The 22,623-nt window shown below is 37.3% G+C and overlaps 1 protein-coding gene across 1 annotated transcript in view; it reads right to left on the bottom strand.

Moving 5' to 3' along the window:
* cps1 (carbamoyl-phosphate synthase 1, mitochondrial) overlaps positions 1–22,623 on the bottom strand; it is a 63,448-nt gene that overhangs the window by 37,242 nt on the left and 3,583 nt on the right. Inside the window, exons 4-21 of the mRNA XM_042495093.1 lie at positions 22,248–22,337; positions 22,112–22,168; positions 21,938–22,030; positions 21,694–21,783; positions 20,198–20,326; positions 19,512–19,618; positions 18,972–19,113; positions 18,677–18,754; positions 16,565–16,663; positions 15,685–15,780; positions 13,932–14,121; positions 13,540–13,697; positions 13,299–13,427; positions 10,940–11,084; positions 9,688–9,898; positions 8,646–8,844; positions 8,342–8,518; positions 5,747–5,865 (exon numbers count right to left, since the gene is read on the bottom strand). Coding sequence (XP_042351027.1) covers positions 5,747–5,865; positions 8,342–8,518; positions 8,646–8,844; positions 9,688–9,898; positions 10,940–11,084; positions 13,299–13,427; positions 13,540–13,697; positions 13,932–14,121; positions 15,685–15,780; positions 16,565–16,663; positions 18,677–18,754; positions 18,972–19,113; positions 19,512–19,618; positions 20,198–20,326; positions 21,694–21,783; positions 21,938–22,030; positions 22,112–22,168; positions 22,248–22,337 — 2,309 coding nt within the window. The remainder of the gene's footprint in view (positions 1–5,746; positions 5,866–8,341; positions 8,519–8,645; positions 8,845–9,687; positions 9,899–10,939; positions 11,085–13,298; positions 13,428–13,539; positions 13,698–13,931; positions 14,122–15,684; positions 15,781–16,564; positions 16,664–18,676; positions 18,755–18,971; positions 19,114–19,511; positions 19,619–20,197; positions 20,327–21,693; positions 21,784–21,937; positions 22,031–22,111; positions 22,169–22,247; positions 22,338–22,623) is intronic.

Here is a 22,623-nt window from a genome sequence, read left to right as displayed (position 1 = left end):
AAACGCTGAGGTTAAAACCCACTTTAATCGATAAAACTTTAGTATTAGCCATGAGGTTAAACAGAAAAATGTTGGCGGAAACGAAGTTAATTATTAAAAGGCGCTTTTGAACCTGATCGATTTTTAAAAAACATGAATTTGCTCCCTACTTCCCACAATTTGCTGCATTTCCATTTCTTTACTGGTCCTGCATGCATCACTACACTACAGCTTGTTTTCACACAATGGAGTACACCCCCAGAATAGAGCTGTACTACATTCATCAATCAAATCTGCTGCAAAAGTTCAGCTTTTTCAATGTACTCAAAGCAAGTGCTGGACGACAGAAAGAAAAAGAAAAAAAAAAAACACAGAGTTTTGCAAACATATCAGAGATCATGAAGGAATAACTGGACTTCTGGTTGACTCACTTACATACACAGAGCTCTGTGGAACTGAGGTGTTAAAGTACATTTTGTTGGTTACTCTTCTGTCTAAAGTTCGAAGTGTAGTTTACAAGAAATGAGGGGACAAAATGAGGTAAGCACAAGAGGACAGCAAGAAAGAAGTGTAGAAGAGGAAATCATTTTAAATTATGCTCATTTCTTTCTGAGTTTATTATCTAACAGAGAAACTCAGATAAAATATGAAGCTATTAGAATTAAGTCTTCCATCCATTTCACCTTTTCACTGGCTAATAATCAACATACAATACTTTGTACTTAACAACAATCTACTGTACCTTGAATGGTAAAAGAGAGTCAGTTCATAATAAACTTTCATTTTTGAAAGTATGTTTGTTTGCAGTTTTGAATTGAAAGGACTGAAACCTGGATCGACATCACTTTTCTAGTACTGCATTCAGATGCCTTTCACAAGACATGTGAAACCTTTTGACCCAGAGCAAATTGATTTGATTTCTTTCTAAAACATAGGATAAAGGCAATGAGCAACTTGGCAAATTGCAAAATTGAAAAAAATAACCAGTGGATTAATTAATATTCCTTTTAAAGCTAGGGGAAAATGTCCAGAAAACTTTATGACTTTCCTTTTTTCTGCCATTTTTAAGGCTATTTTCTTGTACTTTTTTTTTTTTTTTTTTACTAATTTCTTGCTAACTTTTCAGTTATTTTTTCTTGCTCATTGCCTTCTTCCCATGTTTTTGAAAGAAATCAAGCCAATTTGCTCTAGTTTCACATGTTTAAATGAATGGGGGAAAAAAGAAATTAAGTATTAGAAATGTTAACCCATAGCTTTGCACTATTTGAGGCTAGATGAAATAGCTAGTTTTTGTCATGAGTGAAAAAGTACACCTTTCAAGATTATCTTGTTTAAATGCTGTATCTGTTTTTGGATGCTCACAAAGCATCCAAAAATCAGCTGGGTTTTACACAGAGTTGGGAAAGATAAAAAGCCAGCCACTTCACAGTGACGACAGGACACGTTGAGTAAGATGCTGGTGCATTTGCAAGACTGATTTTTCCTTACAAGTTCAAGTACATATGATATCTGCGTGGAGTTGGTGGAAGGCTCATCTAACTGTCTGCCTTTGCTTTCTGTTCGTTGTGCCAAGTTAAACTAAGCACATGAATGCATGATGAAACCAATATTGATTTCTCATCTAATTCCCAATAAGAAAGCAACAAGCATATTTCCTGTAATGTCACAGTGTTGTTTTAACCCTAGGTAGAGACAAAATGAAGGAATTATTATTTCTTGTAAACCACAACTTGTTCTGCCCTCCTCATTATGTGAATTATTTATGACCTTGTAGCGTTACAATATTGGAAATGTCAAGTGTGTTTTAACTCCCACTGCATATGGCTGGGTTGAGAAATAGCAAACCTTAGACAGAATGAAAGGAAAGAAAGAAGTGCAGCTGAGTCAGAATAATTGGAAGGAAAGACATTTGATCTGAGAGCTAAACTGTCACGTTGTGATATCATCTCCTCTGGAAGAGCAGTGGAAAGCGAGAGGGAAATCCTCCTCCTGCTGGCCATGATGTTGTGACATATGCCCTCACAAACTGATAAAACACATTAAAACAACATGTGCTGTGTTTGTAAGGAAAAGGGGCTGCCAGATCTAACATATGTTTACAAAGACATGCACACTTTAGCAAAACTTAAAAATGACAAGAACTAATCTCTCTTTTTTAATGATTTAAGTGTGAACCTTCAAAGACACTGTCCACATACACAGATGTATGTATGATGTTGTACTTCAACACAAAGTCTGACACCAACAATTACAAAAATCAAATCTTTATGATCCCATTTTACTCATCCCAAATATAGATACAATAAAATTATTACGGTGAATGCATTTTTTTATTACAAAAACGCAGCCACAAATATTTGATCCATGTCATTCAAAACTGGACTTCTAAAGGTATTTATCCTTTTCTGTTGGCCACAGCACAACAAAGAAGGAAACAAGAACAATAAACACAATTAAAACAGGCCAAATTAAGACACTATTTAATTATGAAGTCTGCTTCCTCACTTACGGTAGAAGCACAAATTTCAGAATTGATCAAATCTGCAAGTCTACAAAACCAGTCATGAAAAATGCTCTGCTTTTAAAATGCTCCCGGTGTGGTAAGACATTGAAGCAGATGAAACAAAAACAGGTCGCAGCCGCAGCAGCCTGAACGTGGCTCAGCTCAAAGATGTTATGCCTCCCAGCTGCCTTACAGCAAAGATAATAAAAACATCTCATCCTGCAATGTGCCTAACTTTAGTGGACAATACTGCGTATATCAGATATGGAAATCTGCAGATTTCTTTTTCAGACTTTTCTATGAATGTCAGTTTTTGAGCCATGATGAAAGACAAAATGTGTCCCACAGCGGTAAAAGCTAATTTATACTCCCTTTACGTAAGCAAATAAATGCGTCAGTTACAAACGGCGAAAACAACACTGGCCTCATACTGCAATGTGTCTTTTATGTTGGCACAGATACATCCAAAAAAAGGCCTGAGAAGGCAGAGTCAAAACTTTCACGCAACAACAAAAGAGGCAACAGAGTAGGAGGTCATTATAATAGAGCTTATAACTGAGACAGTGTTTGACGGTGGTGATCTTGGAGGCCACTACAAACATACTCCTCACTTGTGGACTGAGAATTCTTTTAACCACTTATTACCAATAAGTTCCATTACACCATTACTTAAATTTCTTCTTTATTTCCAACGCTAGTATCTCGTTTAAACTACGCTATACTGCCTCCACCATATCCAGTGGTACTGCTCCATTTTGTATGAACAAATACAGTCAAAAATAAGTACGGACAGAAGGCTCCGTATCTAATGTTAAGTATAAATGAGCCCTAAGGGTTGTCATTTTTAGCTAAGCTAAAAGCTTTTCCGGAAAAACTTTGGCTACTACCAGTCAGTTAAGAGGAGTAAGGCGTCAGCAGTCAATGATGGTATAAGATAGTCAATAAAACACGTTTTTCATTAATTATTAATCACCCAAACCACAAGGAGATCTTTGACCATATAATTATTAATGTTCACACAAAATATTCGGCTGATAGGTCCAGTAGTTTGAGTTTAGTTGCAGACAGGCAGATACACACACACTCACTCACTCACACACACATACAAATGCATGATCCTCTGAGACTTAGCCTGGCAGAGATGATGAAATGAATATATTCATTGTCAGTGTAAACATCTTATTTCAAAGAACTGATAACTATTGACTCCTACTCTTTACTCTACAAAGAAATCCTAACAGTGCATGTGACTTGTGCAAATGAAAAAAAATAAAACATCTTCACTTTGAAGAATTTTTTTGAATCTCTATCAATGAATATTCTCCATTCCTAAGTACAGAAATGGAAGATCCAACACTCTTATGCACACAAACAATGAGTCTGCTGCGCAGTGGAGCCTGAAGCCCACCTGTACTCAGCTCTACGCTCCATCAGTCTGGCAGCAGCCTATTGTTGTGTGCCCGTCGCAGTGTCCCCTGCTCCAGAGGCAGTGGAGACTACAACTGCCTTCCATGTGTCAGCGTGTTGCAGTGGGCGCCCACCAGACGGCCGGCCATTAATTATTAAACAGCAGAGTTGGAAGGGAGCAGCAGGTAACCTGTGGCTGAGCCATGAAAATTCACAGAGGCTCTCCAGGTAAGAGCCCGAGGGCAGAGAAAAAGAGCGAGAGGAGGCGAACCACAGGAGAGAAAGAAAGGACGTGAAGAGACTGGGATCCATCTCATTTTTGAGGACCAACATTTTACTAATAGAGATTATTCAGTAGTTTCTAAAAAGAGCTAGATATTAAAAAGGGCATAACTTCCAAATAATACAAATACCCATTAAGTGGATTGTTGTGTGCTTCATTAGTTAGTCAGGATCCAGCTGTGACATATCATACTGTGCGAAAAATGTTTGTGTTTTGTCTATTTTACCACCGTGGGACACAAGTTTTTTTCTGAAATCCGGAATAATAAAATGAATTTAAAAATTCAAAATAAAAAGATAATTTATCTGCAAGTTTTCACAAATTCATCTATAGCAGAGGGCCAACACTAACCTGCAAACAACAGGTGGGTGAGACAATGATCATAATCGATGTGTCGCAGTTTGTTCCACATAGGATGCATAGATTAATAAAATATGGACTGAAGAGCTGTTAGTTTGTTTCCCACTCACAGTGAATAATTCCTTTAACGGCGCTGCTGTAATGGTTTTACATTCTGCTAACTACAGCTATCTGTTGACTGGAAGCTTTATGCTTACAGCAAAAACATAAAACGTTTCCAGCTCAAGAAGAACCTTATTTCCTTATAACGGTGCTTTGTTTGACTTTATTAGTACTTTGTTTGACTTTAAAATAACTATTTTATTTAACTCATATCAGTACTGATTTATATTTATTACAACAGTATTTTTTTTTTTTTACTTTATTATAATAGTATTTATTTAACTTTATTTGATCTGTACTTTATTTAAATGTATTGTATCGGTACATTAGTCAACTTCATTATGACAGCCCTTTATTCATCTTTATCATAACAGTATTTTATTAAACCTTATTATATCAGTACTTTATTGAACTTGTATTAGTACTTGTTTTGAACACTTTCATAACAGTGCTGTATTTAACTTTATTATTACAGAACTATTTAAAGTATTTTTATACTTACATACAGTAATTTAGCAGAGATCTTACAAACATTGAAATATATTGTATATTGCGATACAGCCTCTAAATATTGCAGTATTGTTTAGGCCATTTTAGCTAGCCCTAATGCAAGCTAACTAAGTCTAAGGCAGAAAAAAATGGGCTGGACAACCACAAGATAAATGTATATGGTAAAGATGTGAAAGAAGTGAGACTGACAGGGACTGAGCCAGTTTGGGAACTCTAGGAAATGAATTGCAATATATTCCATAAAATTATAATAATTTCTCAATCTGCCTACGGTGCAATAGACGGCAACTAATGGATATACTGTATTTTGGAGGAGATAGCTCCACTTGACTAGATATTTTTACCCATCAAAGAAGAAAGTCAGACTGATACTATATAGTAAGTGAAACTTTTACTCTAGTTGTTGAGGATGTCACAGCGCTACTTGCACACTGCATTCACTCACATAAGGACACAGAGGAAGGTGCTATGCAAACACACATAAGTGTATAAATACAATTAAACCACAGGCTAAAAAATGAATTTTATCACTTGGATTCTTCTGTTCAACAGACATGAATCAACTGGCACATTACAGAAACATAAAAGCAACAAAAACGTACCTCTTGTAGTTTGCCAGGTGCTGCTCCAGCTGTGTTATCCTGTTGAGTTTGTGGAGGAACCACTTGTCTATGGCCGTCAGCTGGTGGATCTGATCAACACTCATACCACTGTGGAGGGCCTTAAAGGTAAAGACATGAAATGGAATCAGGCATTACATTTATTATTTATCATCAAGTTCATCACTCATGCCCCTGATGGGAAAATTCAATAGGTTTCACAAAGTTTCAACAGATTCTTTAATAAATTGCTCATGATTAAAATCATGTTACAAATCTTTCAGTGAACTGAATAGTCACTGGATGGGAACGCTCACTCAGAACGGCCACAGTAAATAATATGTTCTTTTCCATTAATTTTTCAAGGTCATCTTTGAGTAAAATCTATTGCAAAATATATTACTTTGCCAATATTGGCCTTTTATGAAATATTTGATATCAAGCCAGTCTGTGGCATTAACCTATAATATGACAGAGGTTCTGCCCTGACAACAGCTTGTAAATATATTTTATCCTTTTTATATGAGATGGCTGACCAGAGGAATCACTCCAGGTTAGGGTGAAAGGATTTTACTCAGCAGTGTGTAAAATCTGCAGTGAAATCTACCTTGCCCTGTAAATAAGGAGCTTCCAATCAAGCTGCAAGTGATTATTACTGTAACTTTCAGTGGAGAGTTTTAGAGCTGAATGAGATTTCAGAGGAAAATCCAGATGCATACAGATATAATACATGCTGGAAAACACCAAATGTTGAAGAATCTTGCCAATGTTTCGGTGTTTTTGAGTGTTGATAGTCCCTGAGCTGCAAAACCTGAAGATAAAAAATACCAATGACATATCAAATAATTACATGTACTCATTACTACATGTAAATTTGTATTATTATCATTATTTTCCTTCTGTTTATTCTGTCTTTGATACTTACCATAGCTTATGTATAAAGATCTGTTTAGTTGGGTAGGTGTGTCTTGTCACTTTGGCTGCCTTTATTTTTAGGCTTTCCCCACCATAACAATAAAACATTGTCTCAAATGTCGTGGCTGGGCGATTAACCAAACCTACTTTCCATTACGATTTTGGCTTCCAAAGACTAAGAAAACAAGATAATTGAGATAAAACGATTATTGTGCCTTGTGCCACTTTGCAATGATGGGCTTGTTTTGTCTTGGGTTATAAACCCCACCTCCTTTTTTAATGATTAAATTAAATTTAATGTTCAGAAAAAAATCCACTGTTTAAAAGACCAGCTTTTTCATAGAAGTTCAATAATTTCATGATGCTTTCAAAGTAAACCAGTAATTAACTCACATAGTTGTGATGTCGCTATTGAACGAAATAATTGTGATTTTGAGTTTAGCCATAATCTATTAGCCACACTGAAATGATCAGACAAAATACTGTATATAAACATGTACATCACGTCTCCACCTATTTAGCTTTACAAAACTGAAGGCAAAATATCCTGGATGCTTCCACTGCCATGTTGCGCTGGTGACGTCATTTGGAGCAAGATTCTACACGGTAAAGATTTCTGCAGTACAGGGTTCCCACCCATAAACATGTCTAACCGATCACAAGCAATGCCACTGATTGCGAGCACACACACAGCTGTCAATCATGATGCCAAACCCCTTTTAATGACATCAAAAAACAAATTGAAACCAAACTTAACAAAAACTTGAATATCCTTTAGGGTGATAAGACCTACATAAAATGACCCTAAACCATCCCTAAAAATGTATCTGAACCATACTTCGAGTTTTTTATTCGGTCCATGTACCATGTGCTAATGCGGAGAGGGTGAGGTTTATGACCTTTAATGCAGGCAACCACCAGGTGACAATTGAGATATTTGGACTTCACTTTTGGGGATCTGTCATGTAGCCCATCTGTATTATTCAGTCTTTGGTCTGGACCAAAGACATAGAGGTTTAAAATTAAACTGGTGGGCAAAAAAGAGGTTAGCTGAGAATAACAGGTAGACATTACAGCTGTCTGATTGCTCTGAGATAAGATGTGAATCGTTAATCCCCAATGCAGTCGTCATGTTAATGATCTCACTCCATAGTCACCAAGTATACGCATTTGGAGGTTTTGACATTGATTGGACCTCATTCTGCTTTTCTTTCGGCTGGTGATAAAAGTTTGTTAAAGTGCAGCACCTGTAGATGTTTTTGACCTTGAGAAAGTTCATTCAACATCTCTGTGTTGGATGATGGAGCCTGACCCTGTGTCTAGATGCACTTATCAAAGTGCTGTTTCACCTTCATCTGATTCTATGAGGAAACAGGAAAGGCTGACAGTACTGTGTGAGCAATCTAAAACAGACACTGTAAAAATACCTTTTATATTCTGAGATTTGGATTCTTCCTCCCCCACATGTTTGAAAAGCCCACTCAGTTAGATAATCAAACAGTTTAGACTGTATGTGCATTATAACACCTGTGCAACTATTTAAACTAATAAAAATTTCACATTTTGCTCTGCATTTCATGTTTTTTTTCATAATAACTTTGCTGTAACATTTCAAAATGTGATTTTAATGAGAAAGCTGTAGTCAGTGTCATTCATTATTAACGTTATGAAAGAGTGGTGTACCTTTGCGAGGGAGAAGATGCGGGTGATGGAGGGCACAGCCAGCTCCTGCTGCAGGTCCTGGGTGTCAGCCCAGGCTTTCTTGAGTGGCAGACGGGGCACGAAGCCATCCACTGATGGATGACACATCCTCAGGGCCTTCTGCACACTCTCCTCAAAGGTCCGGCCAACTGCCATCACCTGAATCCAGAAGAGGGAAATACATGACAGGATGATATGTATGTGTGAGTACAGGGAATAAGCCAGTGGATGAGTGAGTGAGATGCTGAGTGAATGAGTGAGTGTTTATCCTTGGATCCACTCCCACCTCTCCAACACTCTTCATGGCGCTGCCTATTTCGTGGGACATTCCCTGAAAGCGGTCCAGGTCCCAGCGGGGGATCTTGGTGACGATGTAGTCAAGACTAGGCTCAAAGCAGGCGGTGGTCTTCTCCGATACAGCGTTCTTGATCTCAGGTAGGGGTATACCCAAAGCCAGCTTAGCGGCAACAAAAGCCAAGGGATACCTGGGAGACATGGACAAAGGGACAGGGAAAACAAAATCAGCTAGTGGATGAAGTTTTTGCACCAAATGTGCAGTATAAGCATGATCACACAGTATTGATCTTTATCAAAACTGTGATGTTGTATTGAATGTACTTTGTCCTACTGAAAAGCTCCAATATCTTACAGATGTTTAGCAATTGTACAAATCCATTATCTGCAGTCAAATTCAACTTATTTATACCCTGTGATATAATACTGTGTACAAAATTGATAGCACTCTGAGGATACGAGAATACTTGATATGATACAAAAGACAACCTTCTCAGCAAGCAGCTGTGAGGAAAATAGGATCAGCATCTCTTTGATATAGAGCAGTGAATAATGCTGCAGAATGAAAACTTAATGCTACTGAATTTAATTGTAAACACCTTAATTTAGGGTTATCTATATCACTTTCTCCACAAATAACTGCAAACCTTTTTACAATTCAAAGTCCACAGATGATGACTGATTTGATACTCAAGAGAGATAGATAATGGGTAGAATATTCATTTTAAACACTAACAAATTCTCCCTCCACAGGAAAGATTTGCTTCCGGTTTTGAACCACTGCAGTAAAACCACAGTTTGTACAAGTCTAACAGCCAACCTGATACAATTTGGTTGCAAGTCAAGTCTTTTTTTTTAATTCAGAATCCCTCATGGCTGAGCTAAACTGATCTAATAACTACTCTCTATGGGAAAGACCACTGAGACACATCATCCTAAATAATGCATATTGTCTATCGATTTCTTTTTGAAGTTTCTAACATGTTGTATTACCACTGTGTGCACCTTGTGTCTATACACATGTAATCTCTCACCCAGTGGCTTTGGATGCCAGAGCAGAGCTTCTGGAGAGCCGGGCGTTGACCTCAATGATGCAGTACTCGAGGGACATTGGGTGTAAGGCATACTGGATGTTGCATTCGCCTATAATGCCAAGGTGACGAACGACTTTGATGGCTGTCTCACGGAGCATGTGGTACTCCTCATTGGACAAGGTCTGACTCGGTGCCACCACAATGGAGTCACCTGAAGAAGAAGGAGAGGAAGATAATGGATTTAAAGGTTTTAAATTGTATGAACAATCCCAAAACTTGTGTTTTTGGTTACTGATCTTAAATTTCGCATAAAACAACAAAAGCCTGTTTCTTACATAGATTTGGATTTACCAGGTGAAGTTTGTTATAAACGCTTGTTTTGTTTCCCTTTCTGAAAGGAGCTGTATATGACATTCAGAGCACAATTCTTAGCCAGGATTTTCTGCACACAGTTTTCAATATGAAGATCTTGAATAATACACGTATGAAAACACTGTGCAAATAATCCAGCATCTCCTAATAAGTAATTTTAGTTCCTTTGTGTTCTTGCTTTTTCTTTCTCCCCCATCAATTGCTCTTTTGTAAGATTTTTTTTCTGACTCTCTCTCTTCCCTCCCTACATTTGAATTTTAAGTGTAATAAATTTGTTAAATACACAATAACATTTTTTTAAAAAAAAAACACCCAATAAACACAGTTGAAGATAAATATGACTAATAGCATTTTGTTTTGTTTTTGAAATTTTTCACAGATTTTCCACAATTTTATCATTTTCATGAACTCTTTTGGCCTTGATATTTGTATAGTAAAAATCTCATATCGTTCCAGCCCCAGTCTGTACGAGCTCTGGATATTGGCTATGAGAACTGGACTAAACCCAAAGGTTTGAGTGGAAACTCAAGTGTTAATTCTTGACGCTTTTTCCTGATCTACAGAAACAAGACAAAGAAATGGTACAGCTGTCAAAAACATCAATATGACCTGCCAGGTTCACAGTAAAATTTGGTCAACATAAACAGCCTGCTCACACTAAAGAGAGCAAAAAAAAAACCCTGCTCACCCTGAAGCAGCCTCCCGAGAGACAGAGACGGAGAGAGGATGTACTCTTGTTTTTAGAACAACAGTATATAAAAAGGCAAACAGAACTAAATCAATCACAACAAAACAAAAGTGACAACAGGATGCAATATCCCAAAACAGAGCACGACAGCCTGAAGACGAACAAGTGAGGATGTACTGTATGCTTTACTACCTGTGTGAATGCCCAGTGGGTCAAAGTTCTCCATGTTGCAGACGGTGACGCAGTTATCAGCCACGTCTCTCACCACCTCATATTCCACCTCCTTCCAGCCCAGCAGAGACTTCTCCACCAGGATTTGACTGCTCATAGCCAGAGCCTGTAGAATAATATGCACAAAGTATCATCAGTTCAGCTGCTGTGTGCCTCCATTAGCCTTCACACAAGAACATGAAGACCTGCATAATATAATTCAATACAAAGCCTCTGCAATGTAAATACTACAATCAGTAGAGGTTATTATAGTGGTAGTAATAGTATGTTAACACTTGCATCCCCCACACTGACTGATCTTTAGCATTTGTCTATATGTGCTCAAAAACACTACACAAATAAGAGACTGTTGTTGCTTTTACACATAAAATAACATTAAAAACAGACTGGGTGATATATTTTGGCTACTGATCATGCAGTAGAAATAATTAGGAATTAAATGTAAGTTAATATGCACTGATAAAGTATTTTTTCTTAAGGTTTAACATAATAAAAACATTGTCTGACAGGTATTTTTTGTGCTTAATTTCCTTTCCACTGTATGTGGCATAACACCTCAATTTTTTTTTTTTTTTTTGAAGATTATTTTTTGGGGGATTTTCTCTTTATTATTAGGACAGTTGTAGATTAACAATAAATGTGGGAAAGAGAGGGGCAATGACATGCAGCAAAGGGCCACAGTCTGGAATCGAACCCGGGCTGCTGCAAAGGCCTCAGCATATGGGGCGCACACTCTAGCAGCTAAGCTAGAGGCCGCCCCCACCTCCATGAATTTTAATGTAAACCCAACAGCCATCAAAGGAAGGGAACATTTTTGCATATAAGCACAGTCAAACAGATGGCTGTATACACAGAGACCGATAACTTTTGCACATATAATAAGACTTGGTGTACACCCACATCATGAATTACATTCTCAGTAAATCATCATAAATCATAAAGTTAAACAAACGGCTCTTACAGTCTTATTGAAAAACTAAAACTTAAAACCTCATAGTTACATAGTGTATGATATTGTTTTTTTTCATCCCTAAAATAGATTGCATCAAATGACATGACTGTTGTTGTGGAGAGTGTGTTATTGTGCCTATTCATATATGGACTTTGTACAGGTTGTTTTCCAGTGTCTGACTGTTGTAACATTAAAAACTTCAAAAAACACAGTCAGAAAGCTACTTCTCAGATAAACTACAATAAATGTGCTTTTTTGGGTTTTTTTATTGTTAAAAGTAAACTTTATCTGGCAATAGACAAGTTTTTTGCTTTAACATACCATTGTGAAGTAAATGTTGATTGCACAATGTAATGGATATAGAATGACACCATCTGCGTTTAGATTGGTTCCCTAAAAGCCTCACTTTCACAATGCAATTCTGTTTGCCACCGGGTATGAAATCTCCTGGGAATATGAAGGCTGACTGGCAATCCAGTCAAGCTGGCAGCCTGGCGCTATTTCACGTCTCAATTGTAAACTAAATGAATGAATAAATTCACGCTTTTGCCCTGTGTTGTTGGTACTTACTACTGTGAGGGAAATGGAGAGTGACCTCGTTATTGTTGCAACAATAGCACCAGGTAAAGGTGTGCAAATGAAATTATGAAAGGTAAAAACAACACTGATCTTTTTAAATTGTTGAGGACTGAAATGCCTGGAATGAAAATGTTGTCATGTGTTAACAAGGACATGTACTAATAACAGTTTCCACTAGTGCACATACAGCGGGAATAAATAAATAAGCTCTTTTGATAATGTGTGAAGTATATCTTTGCTCTATACTTGATACAGAGCAGTGGAACAGTCACCAAGGATAACTGGTGGGAAAAAAAACAAAAAGAAAAAAAAAATTTGCCATTGAAACTTCCAAATGAAACAAAATATCAATACTTTTAAATACAAGACAAGGAAAGCAGCAGAACCTACAGCATGACATAAAAAAGGACACACCAGTCTAAAACAGTCTGGCACTGACTGTTCATTTTGCAGGCTGTGATCACAGATTATAACCAATTCAGCTGTCAGACATAGTGCTGGATACCGGACGAGCACAAAGGAATGTTGCTAAGCAACAGCAAACTATTCCTCTCTTGGCAGAGCACCAAAGAAACATATCTAAACAATTTCAAAGCTTTTATCTTTGTGCAGGTTAATGCTGTAAACATGGGATGAAACTAAAAAAAAGTTTCTGTAAAAGCCTGTGCAAAAGTGCCTCTGTTGCTGATTTGATCTGCATGATCAAAATGTAAAGAAAAGAGACTACACAGAATAATGATTTAAATAGTACCCAGATGCCTCCACCATCCCCACATCATTCCTGCTGACCTTGTGGGCAGTTTCCTCCAGCTTTTCTTTGTTGGCACACAGACCAGATCCTAGACCTCCAAGGGCATAGGCCGATCGTAACATCACTGGGTACCCGATCTGCTCTGCCGCTTCCAAGGCATCAGATACCTGAAAGATGACACAAATATTAAACTGCATTTCCCCTGCTGCATACTTTTGCAGAATGGCTATGCATTTGTCTGACAAAGTTTACAGAAAGAATTTTTTTTTTAATCCTCACCGACACCACAGCGAAGCTGGGTGCAATCTTCTCATTGATCTCCATCAGTTTGTCAGCAAAAAGCTGTCTGTCCTCTGTGGCCATTATGGACTCTACCGGGGTTCCTAGGACCTTCACACCATATTGCTCCAGGACACCACGCTGAAATAACTCAACTCCTGAACACCACAAGAGACACCAAGCCACACAGATGCGTGGTAAAAACAAACAGGCAATCAAAAAAATATGCTTTTATTAGAGTTTGACAGTAATATGAGTTTCATATTTCTTTGGTGTACATATCAACAGAATTTAACCTCTGTCCCTCACACACAGTCACTGTTTTTCCCCAGCTTGATCTCCAAAAAATCAGTGATCCTACACATCAGTGTAAATGGGTGCACACAACTCACCACAGTTGAGTGCAGTCTGTCCACCCATGGAGAGCAAGATGCCATCTGGACGCTCAGCCTTGATGACTTCAGTTACAAATTGTGGTGTGACAGGCAGGAAGTAGACTGAGTCGGCTTGCTTTGTGCCCACTTCATTGGTCTGAACCGAGGCTATGTTTGGGTTCATGAGCACGGTCTTCAGGTTTTCCTCCTACAACAACATAATTATTAATAACTTGTTTATATAAAGAAAACCGGGGTATGATGATAAGTCTTCATTGTAACATTTACTATATCTGAGCCTTTCATTTTAATTTGCTACTTTGTTTTTTTTCTGGCCGCCATTTATTTCTGTAGGTTAAAATATAACTTTTGACAAAAGACCTTTTTAACAGCAGACATTTTGACTCGTCAGAGTAGAGAAAGAAAGGATGCTACTTAAACTGCCATATTATAATTCATGTCATTATTTGATGTTTATTCACGCATAAAATGTATGTGATTTATTTTCAAGAATAATGATTTGTTTTTGCAATAACAGTACACTAGAAAAATGTTTTTATTTTAACACTACACAATCTCTTTTTCAAGGGAGACTTGGCCAAGACAGCAGCATATTTTTTATGGCCATGCTGATTAACAGTTTATGTGTGATGCAAGTGTGTGTTTATTGTGTACATAGTCAGATATTTAAAGGAGCTCAACGGTGGATTTGATAACAGTAATGCTGACCGGAGTGCAATTACGACAAATAAATCCAACAGTAACGAAGGACCATGGTATTGTAGATTTTCTGGAGGGAGAGACAGTTACTTAAAACATTAAAAGAGGAATACTTCATTTTCCTACATGATCATTTATATATCAATTACTCATCCCATATTCATGAAGAAAACTTTTTTGCATGCCTCCACAGTGAACAAAGAATCCAAAAACTGACAAAATTATGGTGAATTGGAGCTCTTCATGTATCCACGCTTTTTGCATGCTCAAGTGTCTTAAATGGTAATTTTTTAGCCAAAATCTTTGTGTTTGGTAGGTGGTAAGCATACAGCTCGATTGATGAAACTTGGATTATACTGCGCGAGTTGTGTGAGAGTTTGTAAACCGATGCTTTTGAATAGTTTTGCTGTTGTTAAACGCGGCCCCCTTTTTACTCCCATTCTTCTAGAATTTCTTTCTGTTCACAGCTGAGTTATGCAAGAGTTTTCTTCTCAAATTCAACATAACACAGGGTGAGTGACTGGTAAAAAAATATAACTTGAGGGGTGAAATATTCCTATTGTGGTGGCTCTGTTCTGTGTCCAAGTGACAGGAAGACAATATGCTCAATATCAAACTCTGAAACAAAATTTGTTGTGTTTTTCCGAAAGCAACATGTTAAAATGTCATCTGTGAACATGGACTATTAATTCCAAAAGAACTAAAATTGGTACCATGCAGTATACAAATTATTCATATTTGTTTGTGTGTGAAAGGTTATAAATAGGTTATATATTAAAGAGGTTTTCAAAACTGTCAGTTCTAAATTATAAAAGAAATATATTCTTCAATTCTTAATCGTCAATAAATTTTATGAAAAGACAATGAAAACAACCTCATTCATTTTCCACACACATAAATCTTTTAAAAAAAGTTGTTACATCTTTAAAATGAGTTATTTTCTCTAACAGCTGTCACTGTGGACTTTAGAAAACAATATTCAAAAGGCAGTAAATTGTTTTGTAAATTTGGAACATTTTTTCGAACTTTTCAGCCACATGTTATCGCTCACCTTCATGGCTTTGACGGCCTGAGATCCAGAGTAGTCAAACTCTCCAGCCTGACCGATAGAAAGACCACCAGAACCCAGTACGAGCACCTTTGACACCTGCATTTACACAAACACACACACATAATACACAGTAATTGACAGCATATAATACAGCGACTAACAGCAACCGAGCTGCATGAAACTCCATGTGAAATAAAATGTAATTACATTAAGAGATGGAGGATGGAACCTTTGTCTCCCTCTTCTGGCAGTGACAATAACTCACAAATACTGTCTAGGTGTGCTTGCAACACATGCCAGGTGAGTTCTCCACATCTGCCACACCCCCAAGAGTGCTCTCTTCAAGTTTTTTATTTTTTTATTTTAATCCTTCCTCTGAATTCCACGTTTCTTTTTTATCTAAAGCATCCAGTCCAGAAACTTTTCTTGGATGCTTCTTATAATTTTCAGCCACAGCTTCTTTCATACTCCTAACTGCTGCTCCATCACTGAGGTCTCTCCCTACTTATGTTTTTTTTTATATTCATTTCAAACTGTCTATATATATATATATATATATAGTATCAAACATAAACATCAGAAAATCATACACAAATGGATAAGCACTAAAATCACAAAACAAAAACAGTGCCAAACAGAAAAAGACAACAAAAAACCAAAAAAAACTCCAATGTAAAATAAGTGAATTACTCCCTCCTTTAGTTCAACTTATGAAATACAGCATCTTGGTATTTTGTTGTACAATGACCTTAATAAAATCTCTGACAACCTTTAAATCCTCAGAAAGCAGGTCCTGAAAGCAGGTCCTGAACACACTTGAAATAACACTGCTATTCATAAAGCCATACCTAAACCTGCTGGACCTGTTGGCGTACTATACCTTGGTTCTGGGAGGAGCATCTGGTTTCTTTGGCATGACTGAAAATATATTGGCATCTTTTCCTTTCTTGATCAGGGAAATGAAGGCATCAAAGAGGAACTGTAGACACAAAGAAAATAATAAGATAAGCACACTTTGAGTGTGTTAATGAGTAGTTTCAGTTTTTCCCCCCCCCCCCAGTGGTATTGAACAAACATTTTCCACCACTTCATGCAGCTAAAACACCTCAGTGGTTTATAAAGACCAAGCTCTGCCTGAGGGTACAAGGTTTGGGTGTGGAATAGATTTCCCTAAGCCTTTTAATTCCTACGGTTATCTTTGTTTACTTGTACGCGGACGAGCAAAAACCATTAGGAAACTTTAAAAAATATTTTTTCCTACAAAGAATGAGTCTGCGTTTACATGTAGAGAAAAAGCACCAAGAGGAATACACTGACATTTAATAAATATCATCGTTTGAAGTATAAAGGAACAAAGTAAACTAGAATATCACCTTGCAGGTACATTACTCCGCAAACCAGTCAAGCTGCAATCACAGTTTACTTACCTGTCTGCCCAGACATACATGTAGCCATGATAGCAGCTAATGCTTTGAAAACAGATGTGTTTGTAACAAAAAAACCCTACAAATTCTAAAACAACTATGCTTAACACACATCTTCGACCCGACAGCACAGAAGATCTATGCAATTAGTACAATTTCAAGGTAGGCACCAGAGACGAGGGTCATCAATCCAGTATCTGACCAAATGTCTCCTCTTCTGTTCCAAAAATATGGAAAGAATGTTGCAGAACATTATGATAAGTTGACCTTTGACTTTTTAGATATAACATGTCATAACCTCACCATTTTATTATACTAGACATTTGTGTGAAATTTTGCCATAATTAGCGCATGAATTGAGTTACAGCCAAAGCATGTGTTGTGAGGTTACAGTGACCTTTCACCCCCAAAATCTAATCAGTTTATCATTTAGTCCAAGTGGACGTTTTTGCCAAATTTGAAGAAATTCCCCCAAGGCATCTTGAGATATCGCAATCACAAGAATGAGATGGACAGACAGTCTGAAAAGATAATGCCTCTGGCCACAGCTGATGCTTGCATGGAAGCATAAAAACATTTTCTTTATTTGTACATTGCTTGAATAGTTACGATTTAAAACATATTTACTTTTTAACTCTATACTCAGATACACTGAGACTGGCCACAAGGTGCATATAAAACAGACATTTTTAAAGAGCATATTTAAAGGCAAGGTTTAATTTTATGGAAATTAAAGATTCATTACAGACTACTAAGATTTTACAACACCAAGTTCCTGAAGCTGACAATATAAGCAGAGCTGTAAGTATACTGTAGTATCTACAGTATGTAAACTCATCACTAGCATCAGTTACAAGACAGTAACAAGTGGAAATGTGTCAGCAGCGGCATTTGCGACTTACTGGGACTGTTGAAAGGCAGACTGTCACCATTTTTGGGCTACAGACAAGGTAAAAAGGGGATTTGCTTTGAGAGAAATGCATTAATAACACTGCACTTACATGACAGTGAAAAACATGAAATACTTGTCATGGGCACAGTGCAAAATGTTTGTGATGCCCCCAAAAGTCAAACCCAGGAGGAAAGCAAGAATTCTCCTGCAGAGCTGTCAGCTACATGTTTTGGTAGAGAGGACGGGTCTTATTATTCTGCCTTAATATGACAGAGGTTACAACATACTTTGACCAGGACTTGAAGTTTAGACCTTGCCTGTCATGTGGGAGACAAGATTTGAAGGAGAAAATCATCAACGCTTTATTGAAGGGAAAGAGACAAGACACCTGTGGCCCTGCTGCAGTCAAACATCAGGCACCAAATATGATTATAACCTTTTTGCTGCCACTGATGTAGTAACTGCTTATTACTTCTTCACCACTTTTTCTGGTTTACATACAATATACATGTTAAGAAATGACAACCTCATTGCTGCTTTGGACATTTACAGAAGTCCTGCTTCAACAGAAGACTTCAACTTTTACCTAAGTAGCATCCTGTAAAGATACCTTTACTACCTACCTTTAGTGTAGCATTCAGGTACTGTATGCAGCACTATCACAGACTTTAATTACCTCTGTGTCAGTGGGACCGCCTTTAGCCTCCGGGTGGAACTGGGCCGTGAAAACTGGCTTAGTGTTGTGCATGATGCCCTGGAAAATATGCAGACCAGAAAACCCAGATCAAGCCAACAGTATTCTGCATTTCATTTGTTAGCAATTCAAAAAACAGGTGAGTCTGTTGTTGTAAGATGTTACTTGATAAACGAAGGTCTGTAAACACCAGACTGACACTGGTGATTTTTATCCAAAATACATATAGAACAGAAATATAGAATATGGAAAAAGGCTTTCACAGAGAAAAATCAACCTCATTGGTGCCATCGTTGGCGTTGATGAAAAGAGGGCTCCACCCAGGGGGCAGGGACTCGCTGTCTATGCCGTAGCCGTGGTTTTGCGCTGTAATGAAAGCCTGGCCCGTCATCACATTCAGCACCGGCTGGTTCTGGCCTCTGGGGATCCACAGACATGCAGAAAACACTGTAATTTATTCTTGTTTATCTCTTGCACATGCATGTGGATGCAGCTTTACTCCACTGACATACTGGTTATGCTAACAACAAGAAATGCTGCAATTTCCCCACAAAGGCAGAGTAGGAAAAGTCTGCAAGCTATTAAACATGGTTGTAAACAATGCTGAATTTAAAGTATTTGCATTTGCAAATGTTTTATGAGAAAGGAAATGCACTTATGGATATACACCATGCGTTTTGGTAAGTAAACACTAAATGCAAAAATACCTTTTCTTTGTGTACAAGAAAAGTTAGCGGGGCACATCTAAATTTCTATGAGGATTCTTAAAGAGGATGCATACTGTGCTTTAATTATGCTTAGCTAATTAAGAGTTCACCTGTTGCCCATTGGTAGCTTATATGACTGAGCTCCTGCAGCGAGAGCAGTGATCTGGTTGCCCATGCAGATACCAAACACTGGCTGGGGACGATCACTCTCGAGCACCTACAGAGGACAAAACACACACAAAAATTTTTATTAAGTTACACTGTGGCTCACTGTAATATGGAAACTCATTTCCACCAATGTGATAACAAGAAAGAACCTGCTAAGACATTTAATGAGAATCATAAAATAAAATACAGATTTAGTGTTGGTTCTTATTATGTTGAGGTGAGTAAGTCATTATCTTGAGAAAGTTTGTTATTATTTTGAGATTCTAAGTCATTATATATATATATTTTGGTCCTTATTATAATCACTTAAAATGATCTCTTTTTTGATTGGACTGGCAAAAATAGACATATGACATAAATATATTTTTGTCATTTAAAAAAAGTAAAATCTAAGATAGCTGCATACTTCTTTTTTAAAAAATTACTAAGAGTAAACAAGGTCCTTAAAATAATATAACTCTCTAGTGTAAAAACCTTTCTTATGGTAAGAATATTCTAGCTAGGTTTTGTAGCAAAGAAGGCTAAAACAACATGCAGGACTGCAAATAAATACTACTCCTTGTGGTTAAATCTGAAATGTTGCAAAAAAAAAAAAAAATCAAAACATTAAAACAGCCTCATGGTCTACCTTGCGGACATTGTGGATCAGGGTCTTGGCCAGAGAAGGATCTCCTGGTCCATTGCTGATGAAGAGGCCGTCGTAGTCGAGACTCAGTAAGTCCTGATCCCACGGTACGAGGTGGACCTCTGCACCTCTCTGCACATAGAGAACATATAGAGAAACTTTGCGAACTTGTGTTTTTTTTGCCTAATGGTCATGGTTATATGAAGCAACCTAAAGTAACTTAACCAATTCAGAGTTCAACCTTCCATTACATAAACATACGGGTTACATACTGTATGTCGTTATTGTAAATTACACCAAATAAGCCATGTCTTCATGAATGCTCTGACAGTGACAGAAGTGACCCATGCTTTACCTAGCAAAAATCCATATACACTGACTAAATGCAACATATGTCACCAATGACTTAAGTTCTCCATCAATGATAAATGATGTATACTGGTATCGACATTGATACCATGTTAATAATACATATAAGATCACATTGTCATTCCCGTTTCTTTCTCTTCTGTCTTTCTCACTTCCCTAAAGCCATCTGGTTGCCTTTTCACTATCCACTAAGTGTAATTGCTCTTTTTTACAGTAATGGTTACAGACTCTCTCTTAACCTCCCTACATTCATATTTTAATAACAGTATTAATTTGCCGAAATAAGACAAAGCTCAATGAACAAAACTAAGGATGAATTTTACTGACAGCTTTTCTTTTTTCAAATTTTCTATAAATATAATGATAAAGTGATAATAATGTTATCCTCAACTCTTTTGGACATGATAACAGTGCAGTGAAAATTTGATATCATGCCAGCCTTAAATAATATTTTTGGTATCTACACCATTCAGTCCATAAATGCCAGGACCCAAGATTTCGCACCACAACATTGAATTATAACAAGATAATTAATGTTATTCATTTGATTTGTCAGTGGATTTATTGTTGTGGCTGATCAGTGTCTGCTTATGATAAAATTAAAGCAAAAGCCTAATTTTGTCCTACAAACTCTATCTTCAGCCAGAAAAAGAATTACCATGACATTACCAAAATGATGGCCATTGAGCTATTTAGCCATTATTAATATTTCATATTATTTGACAAATGAGAATGTTCAGACGGCGAAACACTCATCAACAGACCAATAAAAGGCAAATATATGAAGGGGGAAAACAGAAAAAGCAGACTACTGCATTAAAAGTCTGCAGGCTGCTTTCTCCCAACTTACTATTCCAACCAATTACAAACCAATATCAACACCATTAATATCAACAAACTATTAAACGGAGCATAGACATAAGAGGTGCCCACTATCTCTTACAGCTTGTTAGACCTTACATTAGCATCTCATATATTTGAGGTCGGGTTGCTAAAAACATGTGACACGTGTTGACCTCTTTTCTATATTTGTGCAGAAAAGGTCATTCGGGGCAACATCGTAAATGTATCTATGTGTATGTACTAATGAGGATGCACATCCAAAAACAGGGATGTTATTTTTTTCTCACCTTAACCAGCAGGCGAATGATGTTATGTTTAATACCGCAATCAACCGCCACCACTTTTATTGGGTTTCCTTTTCCAAAAACTTGGGTTTCCTTGTGGGTGTGGGGACACAGAAAATAGAGGTTAGAGCTAATCAACACCAATTTGTAGACTGAAAAAAATATGATCAGAGTTTGTTTCTTGTACCAGGTCCATCTGGTGCAATAAGAAGAACAACTGTTAAATATGTAAGTTAGTGGTGGTTACCTTGGTTGAGACCTCAGCTACCAGGTTTTTCTGGTTGGGGTCAGATATCTCAATGGGCTGCCCATCAAATTCAATCTTCCCCAAAGCTGTGCCCTGATGAAAAATTATAAGCAAAATAACTGAGTGATCAACCAATCCATTTGTAAAAGATGTCGACCTTTGTATTTACATTACCCTATCTCTGATTATCTTGGTCAACATCCTGGTGTCTATCCCAAACAATGCAGGAACCTTTGAAGAAGAAAAACAAACTTCATAAATTCACCAGCAGCAGAGTCCTATTCTGATACTTGGTCATTTGAATCCAAACCTTCTCTTCTTGTAGCCATTGTCCCAAAGACTTGACAGAGTTCCAGTGGCTGTACTCGTGACTGTAGTCTTGAACAAGGAGACCGGATACCTAAAAACACAGAAGCACAACACCAACCTTAAAAAAAGTTCAAACATAAAGCCACCAAGTACACCAGTCAATTGGGTGACTTTTATGAAAATTACTTTTAGTCATCTTTGCTGAAACACTCACTTTTTGTTCTATGACATAAAATAAGCCTAACATTAGCTTTTTACCTCTGGTGATTGCATTTAGGCCTCAAAAATCCTAAAAGAGACGTGTGTTTGTGAAGATTATCTTGCTGAACAAAATGTGTAAGTACCATAAACATTTGTTTGCCACAGAGCTTATTTTC

The sequence above is a fragment of the Plectropomus leopardus genome, chromosome 10 (assembly GCF_008729295.1).
Source record: "Plectropomus leopardus isolate mb chromosome 10, YSFRI_Pleo_2.0, whole genome shotgun sequence".
Classification (NCBI taxonomy): domain Eukaryota; kingdom Metazoa; phylum Chordata; class Actinopteri; order Perciformes; family Serranidae; genus Plectropomus; species Plectropomus leopardus.
This window is presented reverse-complemented; position numbering and strand designations above follow the sequence as displayed.